The sequence below is a fragment of the Neomonachus schauinslandi genome, chromosome 4 (assembly GCF_002201575.2).
Source record: "Neomonachus schauinslandi chromosome 4, ASM220157v2, whole genome shotgun sequence".
Taxonomy (NCBI): Eukaryota; Metazoa; Chordata; class Mammalia; order Carnivora; family Phocidae; genus Neomonachus; species Neomonachus schauinslandi.
In genome coordinates this window covers 14,639,834-14,649,910 of record NC_058406.1, presented here as the reverse complement: position 1 = coordinate 14,649,910, position 10,077 = coordinate 14,639,834, and the positions used below count along the sequence as shown (strand labels likewise).

The 10,077-nt window shown below is 58.8% G+C and overlaps 1 protein-coding gene across 1 annotated transcript in view; it reads left to right on the top strand.

The window, feature by feature from the left end:
• KIF17 (kinesin family member 17) overlaps positions 1–10,077 on the top strand; it is a 42,517-nt gene that overhangs the window by 17,480 nt on the left and 14,960 nt on the right. Inside the window, exons 6-8 of the mRNA XM_021684386.2 lie at positions 2,604–2,713; positions 6,686–6,833; positions 8,268–8,803. Coding sequence (XP_021540061.1) covers positions 2,604–2,713; positions 6,686–6,833; positions 8,268–8,803 — 794 coding nt within the window. The remainder of the gene's footprint in view (positions 1–2,603; positions 2,714–6,685; positions 6,834–8,267; positions 8,804–10,077) is intronic.

The following is a 10,077-nucleotide window of genomic DNA, read 5'->3' as shown; positions in this document are numbered from 1 at the left end:
CCACCCATTCACCCATCCACTCACCCCTTCACCCATCTACCCACCCACCCACCCATCCACTCACCCACCCGTGCTCCCATCCACTCATTCATCCATCCGTCTACCCACCTACCCATTTACCCATTCATCTACCTACCCACCCTCCCACCCACTCCATTATTTATCCATCTACCAACTTACCCATCCACTCACCCACCCATCCATCCATCTCCCCATCCACCCACCCATCCGTTCACCTGCCTACCCATCCACTCATCCATTCATCCACCCATTCACCCATCCACTCCACGTTGTCATCCATCCTTTTATGTGTGCTTCCACCCATCCACCCATCCATCCATCTAAAGCTCACCAAGCAGCCCCCTGTGTGTGGACCTGCGCCGGGCACTGGTAACCCAGAGATGAATCCGCTCCAGGCTCTGCCTCATGGGCATCTAGTCTCCTGGGGGAGGACACTCCACCAGACCATCAAGTACATGTAGGTCAGAGCTGAACTGGCCACTGCAGGGCAGAAGGGGATACGTGACCAAGTCTGTCTGGGGGTAAGGTGTGGTCAGTCAGGGAAGGCTTCACAGAGGAGGGGGTGATTGAGCAGAGTCTTGGGGGCTGAGAGGTCTCCCTGTTAGCCAGGATGAGAGTGGCCAGTGTGTGCAAAGATGCACAAAACTGTAAGGGGCATTTGGGGGCCACAAGTTGTGCTGGTTGGCTGCCGAGCAGGGTGGTGGGAGATGGCCAGGGAAGGCCTGGACGTGCTGGGCTGGAGCGGGCCTTCAGCGCCACGATGAGGGATTTCACATCTGCCTTCCTCCTCTTTCCGTGCTTCCCCACCTCTGCCCCTCCTCACCACCAGGACCTCTCCTCTCTCCACACTCACTCCGGAGGTGGCTTCACCTTGTGGCTTTAAACATCATCTCTGTGCTCCTGGCTCCCGTTTGGCCCCCCAGCCTGGCCGTGTGATTTGTGTCTGGGTCTTAATTCGTAAAGGGGACTGAGTGGGCCCTCGGAGAGGTCAGCGTTACACTAGAAACAAGAGGATGGAACCCCACACGGGGCCACGAGGGAAAGCACCAGAGTTGGTCGGGAGGCAGGGAGGAGCAAGGCGGATCCGGAGCCAGAACTGGATTTGGAGCTATTACTGGGGTTTCTGTGGGAAAGTCGAAGGCAGGAGCAACAGCCTAGGACTGGCTGGCGTGAAGGATTCCTGTGAGTGGGGGCACAGGGGCAGTCCCTGCTTGTCCGGCCCTGGCCCCCGGGGACTTAGGGCAGGGGAGATCCTGGCTGAGAGTGTGAGTTAGACAGAGGGTAGGAGGGGTGTGGACTCGGCATTGCTTGGTTGGCAGGTGAAAGGTGGGCCGATAGCTTGTTTGCTTTCTCTAGGACTTAGCTGGCCCTGCCAGGGGCCGTCTCTCCCTGGCCAGCAAGTCCCCCGTGTTATCAAGCATCACAAAATATAGACAATTTTAAAAACAATTGCTACACAGTATCCTCTGAATTCCAGACTCGAATATCCAGCTGTTTAGCGATCCTTTCGAACTTAGCATGTCTGCCACTGAGCTCTTGATCTCCTCGAGCCTGCTGGTCCCCACGCAGGTGATGGCAACCCTTTCCTTCTGAGTGTTCAAGCCCGAAACCCTGGGGTGACCCTTGGTTTCTCGTTTTTGCTCAAACCTGTATCCAATCCAGCAGTAGATCTTGTCTCTACCTTTAAGACATGTCCAGAATCTGTCCACCACTGTCCCCTGAGTCACTAGCATCTCCAACCTGAATTACTACAGAGCACCCCCACCCTCCAACGGGTATCTGGGTGTCTGCCCTTGTCCCCCTCAGTACACTCCCCACAATAGGGAGGTCCTGTTCAAATACAAGTCCTTTTCCTGCCCTGCACAACCCCCCCCCAAGCCTATTTAACCGAATCAGAGCCAAAGTTGTCAGCCCCACCTTCAGCGTCCCTGTGCTTCTCCTACCCCCCCCCCCCGCCCCCCGAGCTCCTCTTCACCCATTCTCTCCCTCCTTGCTCCACTCCAGCTACACTGGCTTCCTGGCTGTTCCTGGAATAGTCCAGGCCCACTCCTGCCACAGGACCTTTGCACTCACTGCTCTTTTCTGTCTGGAAAGCTCTTCCCCAAGATCTCTGCCTGCTTCTCTTTCCCGCTTCCTTCAGGTCACTGTCTTTGCCTTACCCCATCTAAGAGGTCCTCCCTGAACACACTGTTTAAATTGCACCCCCTCCCCTTGGTTCTTACTCCTGATCACCCTCCCTGCTTTCTTTCTCTTGCTAGAACATGTCCACTTGTAACATGTTAGCATTTTGCTTATTTGTTGTGTGTGCCTTCTTCCTCTGATTGAAAACTCAACGTGGGTGTGGAGTTTTGTCTGTTTTGTTCTGTGCTGGGTCCCCAGTGCCTAGAACATGCAGGTGCTCAAGAAATATTTGTTGAATGACTGAGTAAATTAGTATTTTACGTAGAGACGTGCTTGAAATAAATCCAATACTGTGAAGTGTGTTTTGCCTAAGTATGTGGTTGTCTCTTTACGGATTTCTGCTTGGTTCCTGCAAACTCTGTGCACCTTGATCACAGCCCTCCTTTCTGTCTTTCTCCCAGCCCTGCTGTCCAGTCAGGCCCCCCTAAACCCTGTCCAGATTGAGGAGCAGCTGGTGCCCCCACCTGTGATCCAGTCTGACACAGAGGCCGAGAAGCAGCTGATCCGGGAGGTGAGACCCCGGGCAGGTGGGAGAAAGGCAAGCAGGGGGTGCCCAGCAGGAGAGCATCTGCTGAACGATTTTACCCCCACCAGCATCGTGGGGTTGGTACAACAGTCTCCTTTTTGGAGCTCAGAAAGCTGAGGCTCAGGGAGGGGCCATGACTCGCCCAAGGTCACATGGCTAAGGAGAGTCTGAGCTGGGGTTTGAACTCAGGTCCTGACTCCAGGATGGAGCCCCTCCCCTGTCAGGGCCTGCATGGGGAGCACAGGGAGGGGTGTGGGGCGTCTGCAGGGGTGCTCTCTTCCGTACTGTAGGACGGGGTGGCTGTGGGTTGATGGAAATGGAGGCCTTCCTGGTGGTGGGAACGGCCTGTGCTGGGCCGGGGTGGCGGCGTGGGGAGAGTGGAAGGAGTTGGCCCCCAACGTGCCAACAAGCCAGAGGCTGAGAGCCGGGCGGCCTGGTGGGCAGTGGGGAGCCCCCAGGCATCCATTTGACCAGTGGATAAGTGGGGTTTTGGCCTCCCAGAAAAAGCCTGGGGACGCCTTCTCCTCCCCCATGTGTGCCTTCCAGCATCTCTGGGAACCTGCAGGGAAGGTAATAATACCCTGGTTTACAGATACCGAGCTGATCCCTAGAGGGGGGCTTACACAGCCAGACTCAGCAGAGCCCCTAACTCCCGGCTTAGGCTCCGTCCCGACTCCAGGCCCCACTGGTTTCTGGAGATTCCTGCCACTTGAGGGCCCCATTCAGAACCCGAGCATGGGGTGGGACACTGGCTTTTTCCTGGTGGAGAAGGAACGCCAGTCCGGGACAGCTCTGCAGGGACTGGGTCCCTGGATGTGTCCACAGCTGGGCCTCTACCCTTCAACTATAAACTCAGCTATAAGCCCTGGGGCCCCTGGGAGCCGTGGTGAGGTTGTGGGGGTCTGGGGCCCAGCCTCTGCGGGGGGCAGACTGGGTAACGCCTGGGAGTCTGAGTCATGTGGGCCTGAGGGCTGGGAGAAATCAGCCAGAGTCCCCAAGGGCTGCCCATGACAGGCAGAGGCTTTTACTGTTTGGGGGGAGGCTCAGTTGTGGCCCCCAGATGGACTTTGTCAAGGGGCTCTGCTCCTTGCCGCCTTGGAGGCTCCTGGGGTGGGGCCGATGTCAGGTCCATCTCTGGAGCCCTGGACCCGGCTCCTGGGGAGGCATGGGGTGGGGGCCTATTGGGGATGGCTGAGCCACAGAATGAGAGGAATCACATCTTGGGGGTTCAGAGTGGGTTTTGGAATCATGTAGCAACAGGTGACATCAATCACAAAACAGTAGGGCTGGGAGGGTTGGCCAGGGGCTGGGATGGAAGCTTCCCCCGCAGGGAGCCTGGTTGGGTGGGGCAGGCACCCTGGCCAAGGGGCAGGGTGCCGCCATCCCCTCTGGGTCACCAGAGAGGAGACTCTGCTCCGGGCTGGCTGCCCCAAGGAGCCAGTGATTGGCAGATCCTTCTGCCCCGGGGATGGTGGTTGCTGGCCTTGTCGTCACGAGATAGGCCCTGTGGCCACTGCATCCGAGCACTACCACCCGTCCACCACCGAGTGTCCTCTCAGGCCCTGGTGGTTCTTCTGTGAGCCACAGTTGGAAGAAGAGTCAAAGGTGTCTGTCTTCCCTCTCGCCTTCTTTCCCATTTCACTTATGACCCACTCATATTTTTTGAGCATCTACTATATGCCTGGAACCGTGCTTTCCTTTCCCATCCAGAACCAGTCAGGACACTCAGGATGAGGGGGTGGTCTCTTTGTGGGGCGGCGAGGGCACTGGGCCAGGGCTGGGCTCTGCCGCGAGCGGGAGATGTGACTCTGTGGGCTTCAGTCTCCTGGCTGCACCAGGGAAGGGGGGGATTTGGACCAGAAGATTCCTAGGGTCCATCCAGCTTTTCCATTCTGCAAGTCCAGTTCTTGGTGGGCTTCGTGCCCTGGGACGGGCTGTTTAAGCTCGCGGAGCCTGTTTTCTCATCTCCAGGAAGCTTTCCCTTGACCGTGGGAAGGGGAGCTGAGGGGTGCCTTCTCACCATTGGGCTGTGGAACTGGCCCCAAGCAGGACTCAGGGGGCTGGGTTTGCAAGCATTTCCTGAGCCCCTGCTGGCTCCGGGCCCTGTAGCTGGGGGTGCGCAGAGGCCCATGGGAGAGTTGTTCTGTTTCAAGTGTTGGAGCACATTCTGTAACTGCTGGGGGTGATCTAGCACCGAGAGAAGCCCGCGCTATGGGAGGGAGATGGGGATGGAAAGAGCAAAGTCGTGGAGCGGGTGGCTTGGCTTCACGTGGTCTGTCCCCTGTCACAGGAGGACGAAGAGCTTTCGGGCAGACCTGCAGGTGGACGGGAAGGTGTGGGCTGGGATGGTGAGGGCATGCTTCAGTGTTCTCTGGGAAGCAGGAGATGGGAAATGGGAGAGGTGGAGGGTTGCGGGGGGAGGGAGAGTGGAAGGACCCAGGAGGGGCGCTGGGCGACTTAAGAGGTCCTCTGTGGTTCAGGGTCACACATGTACAACTGGGACTGGAAGTCGGCCCTGCTGTATGTGCGCATGTGCCCATGTGCGTGTATGCGTGTGCTCGTACGCATGTGTGTGCACGCACGCTCCTGTGTCTCCAGCCTGGTCTCGCTGGTGCGCAGGTGCGACGAGGCTGAGGCCTGGGTGTCACCGGGGCCAGGGCCGCGCTGGCAGGGACCTGTGGAGGGGGCAGGGTGGGAGTCAGGGGTGCTTGCTGAAGGATGAGTGTAGGGTAGGGCCCGAGTCCCCTCTGGGGAGGAGAGGAAGCCAGGGCAGGGGGGCGGGGGGCAGGGAGAAAGCAGATGGGGTGTAGGAGGTCTCCTGTGGCCGCTGGAGAGCTGCATGGTTCTGGGCAAGTCACCTCCCTGGGCCCCGGTAACCCCACGTGTTGCCCTGAGGCTCAAGTGCATCTCAAATGTGCCACAGAATGTGCAGTCACATATTAATGACCCTCTGTCCCCTTCTGTCCCTCCCCGAGAGCCCAGGTCAGAGTGTCCGTGCCGTTGTAGAACTCCGGGCTCGTTCTGTGCTTCTGGAAGGGTCCTGATGAGGTGGGCGTGTGCACAGGGGCTCTCCCTCCCCTCCCCCTGCCCCGTCCGGCTGGCTCTCTCAGGGGCGGCTCCACGACACAGAAGGTCGGGTGCTGTCCTTAGCGCGTAGCCCCGGCCCCACCTGCGGGAGCCGCGCTAGAAGCCTGAGCGGTCCGGTTGTCCTTCCGGCCAGCGGTCGGCTCCAGGCACCTGTGGACTCAGGAGTTTCCCCCGAGCCCCTCCCTCCTCTGTGCTGGCGGCCGAGCTGCAGGAGGGGACGGTGGTCAGGGAGGGCCGCTTGGAGGGGCTGTTACTGAGCTGAGGCCTGAAGGAAGAGCTTGCTGGGGGGCAAGGGTAAAGCCCCTGAGGCAGGGGGACATGGGCTGTCGAGGTGGAAAGTAGCCTGTGTGTCCAATGTGGCAAAATGAGGTATATCCGCAGGGTAGGCCGTCCTGATCTCTGGGGCTCAGTCAAGTCAGGAGGCGTAGATTTCGTCCTGTAACATAGGAGCCACTGAACCTCGGTCTAGGGGCGCCTGGGCGGCTCAGTCGGTTGGGCGTCCGACTCTTGATTTCGGCTCAGGTCGTGCTCTCAGGGTCCTGGGATCGAGCCCCACATCTAGGCTCTGTACTCAGCGGGGAGCCTGCTGGAGATTATCTCCCTCTCCCGCCGCCCTCTCCTCTTCCTCCTCCTCCTCTCTCTCTCTCTCTCAAATGAATAAATAAAATCTTTAAAAAAATGTAGATAAAATTCAGAAGGGCCTTCACGAGCCAATTTCGTCCCCGTGTTGTGTAGGTAACTTTAACTTTGTTCTTTTGGCTTATTGGTATTTCCCGCGTTGTTTGAATGACAGAGAAGGCGAACTGAAAGCCGCCTTGAGGAGTGGTGGCCTGACGCTGAGCCCCCATCCCGTGTCCCCCCCACTCCCAGGAGTACGAGGAGCGCCTGGCCCGGCTGAGGGCCGACTATGAGGCGGAGCAGGAGTCCAGGGCCCGGCTGGAGGAGGATATCGCTGCCATGCGCAGCTCCTACGACGTGAAGCTGTCCACGCTGGAGGAGAACCTGCGAAAGGAGACAGGTGGGCGCCTGGCCCGGGCTGTCGGGAGGGTGGCCAGCGGGCTCCCCTCCCCATTTTACTAACTGGCACTTATAGAGCACCTTCCTATGCGCCAGGCTCAGTTCTAGTTACTCCTCAGTACAGCCCAGCAAGGTAGGTACCACCATGAGCCTCATTTTATAGGTAAGGAAACTGAGGCACAGAGAGGGTGGGTAATTCGTCCGTGGTCATACAGCTGGTGAAGTGAGTCAGGATTGGAACCCAGGCAGTGTTCTCACCCACCGAGCACTGTATCCGTGAAGCCGTGGCCCCAGGCTGGGCCCTAGCCCAAGGCTGACTTAGCATTACAACGTATCACCCATATTTCATGGGTAAGTTCCTTCCCCCCGTTTCTGCATTTTCTAGTCTCCTCTTCTTTTTGAGCCCACATCCCAAAATAAGGATTCAATTATTAGCAAGGACTTTCACCTTGCTGAAGATTTTCCTTGTCTTTTTGACATTCTAGAACGTTCCACCCTACCACTATCATCCAAACACCTGTGCTGCCAGGCAGCTCAGACTTCCTAGCACTCACCAAAATACTATAAAATCCACCTTGTAATGAGGACAATATTGGTCACATCGTGGGTGCCATTTATTGGGCATTGCTGTGTGGCAGGCGCTAGGTGCTAGGTACTCCGTCAGTGAGTGAGGACGCACTGAATCCTCACATTGCCAGTGTGCCAACTGAGGCTTGGAGAGCTTCCGGTGGCTGAGCTAGGGAGTGGATGTCCTCTTTCAGCAAAGAGAACGTCAGGACTCTCTCAGGGGAGCCCAGGACACAGTGACAAAGAAGTGGGTGGATGTAAAGCCCCTGAGCTGGGAGCCCTAAGGAGGCCTGTGGGATTGTGGTCTCGTCCACACTGGCAGACCCAGAGGAGAGGGAAGGGCAGGTTCTAGTATGTTCTGTCCTTCAGAGTGTTCCCCCAGTCCAGTTTGAATATTAGGCCTCCAAGTGGTTTTATTTGATCTAACAATCATCCACAGTGTTCATTTAACTCCCATGGATCTAGCATTTTCTGTGGATGAGAGCCCTGAGTAGGACACCCTGTGGGGGCCCCTCAGGGTCTCGGGTGTGAAGTCTGCTTGCTGATCGGGAGCTCTTGGCCTTGGAGGCCATGAGACCCACAGGGCAGTCACCTTCTGTGTGAAGAGCAGACCCAAGGCAACTAATGGCTGGGAGGTCAGAGAATGGAGAGCTCCTGGTGCTGGTCAGGGAAGACTTCCTGGAAGAGGAGGAAGGAGACGGGGTCTGAGCCCTGATAGAGGAGAGGGTGGAGGTGGGAGGCCAGTATTTGGGGGCCTGGGAGGCTCTGGCTCTTAAGCCCGTCCCTTAGAGATGGTGTGTTTGGGGCTGACCCCCAGGGGCTCGCTCGTCCTCCACTGTAAGGAGCTAAAGGGAGTCTCCATTTGCAGAGGCTGTCCTCAAGGCAGAGGTCCTCAAGGCGCAGGGCACATCCAGGGCTGAGTTTGCCAACAGGTCTGAGTGCTCCCCCACGTTCCACTCCGAGATGGCCGTGAAACCTGGGATCCACTCCATGCTGCACACCCTGCCCGGCGGGGATGTCTCCAAGACTGAGCTTTCTCCCGGGTTCGAGGAGCTGCCCGCGGCGGAGACTTCCAAGTCTGAGGTGTCTCTGGGGTCTGATGAGTCTTCCACGCTAGAGGAAACCTCCATGTCCGAAGCCTACCCGGGGCCCCAGGAGCCTTCCGACGTGGAGTTCTCCGTGCCTGAGGCGGAGGCCCCGAGCAGCTACCTCCCAGAGCCGCACCTCAGCCCGGAGGCCACGGAAGCCCTGCCGCAGGCCGGACCCGTCCAGCTGGCAGCCCTGGGGCTGTTGCCCAGCCTGCATGACCCGTTTGCCGAGGTGGAAGCCAAGCTGGCCAGGCTCTCCTCCGCAGTGGCCGGGGCCGAGGCGCTCCAGGCCGGCGCACCCAGGCTCTGCACACAGGTATCCGGTGCCATGCCAAGAGTCAGTAGGCGGAACTCGGCTGGGGGCACTCAGGCCACTGGGTGCGCACCCAGGTCTCACCGTCTGGGCGGGGGGCTTCGGCTTGGTGGCCAGAGAAGCCCTGTCTCGTTCTCCGTACATCGGGAGGGAAGGGGGGATGGAGATAGGAGGCTTTGCCCAGTGGGCCCCTGTTCTGCTAATGGAGGGATGCCCGCCTGGGGGGTTGGCTGAGTTGCCATGGTTACACCCAGCTTCCAGGCCCGAAGGAAGGAGCCGGAGGGGGCTGAGGGCTGCAGGAAGGCTGCTACTTTTCAGGGGCTCCCCCCTCCCCGACCCCAGGATCCTGCCACTTTGCTGGATGCCTTCTCTCCTTTCCACTCTCTTGTATGGTTTAAATTCTTTTCCCCCTCTCTCCCTCTTGTTCTTTTTCCTTTGCTTTGCTTTGCTTTCCTTTCCTGTGTGTGTGTGAAGAGCCTTTGAGCTGGACAGACCCGGGTTAAATCCCAGCTCGACCACTCACATAGTTGTGTGACCTCGGGCAGTCACCTTTCTGGGCCTCGGTCTCCTCTTCTCTAAAATGGGGGTGCCGACGCTGCGTGCTTCACCTGAGGTAATGTAGGTGATGCTCCTGGAGCACGCTCCCTCCCCGGTTCTCTCTTCCCTGTTCTCTTCTCTCCTCGCCCCTGCTCCCCACCGGTCCCCTCAGCGGTGACAGGCAGGAGGAGGTGGTGGCTTGGTGAGGCACCGGGCAGGGGCATGGGGCGCTGAAGGGGAGGTCAGGGAGCAGAGGATGATTCTGGCCCACTGTCCCTCTCCCTCCCTCACCCCGTCCTCCTGCAAGCACCCCTCCCTGAAGGATCTGCTGGGGCCTGGTGTCCTTAGGGCTGAAGCTGAGACAGCTGACTGCCTCCTGCCCAGGGCTGTGAGTTCCCCGTCCCCATACCCCCCCCCGCCCCCTACCCTCCCCCCCCCCCCCCCCCATCCTCCGGGCCAGACCCTCAGGTTGGGGGAGGAGTCCCAGGAGCCTGGGTCTTCCTGTGACACTCTGGGCCTGGGCATCCTCACCCCCGAGACAGGGACTATGACCCCAGCCCACCCCCAGCTTATCGGAGCTTGCCCGTCACAGAGCAGTCCTACCTCTTATTGATGTGATTAAGAGGCCACTGCTCAGCAATTTTCAGATTTTGCTTGGCCTTGGGAGCCGGTCTAAAGCAAGGAGGCCCAGTGTGTGCTGAGGGCAAGGGCTGCAGGGCAGGGGCGGGGGTCCCCGAGGC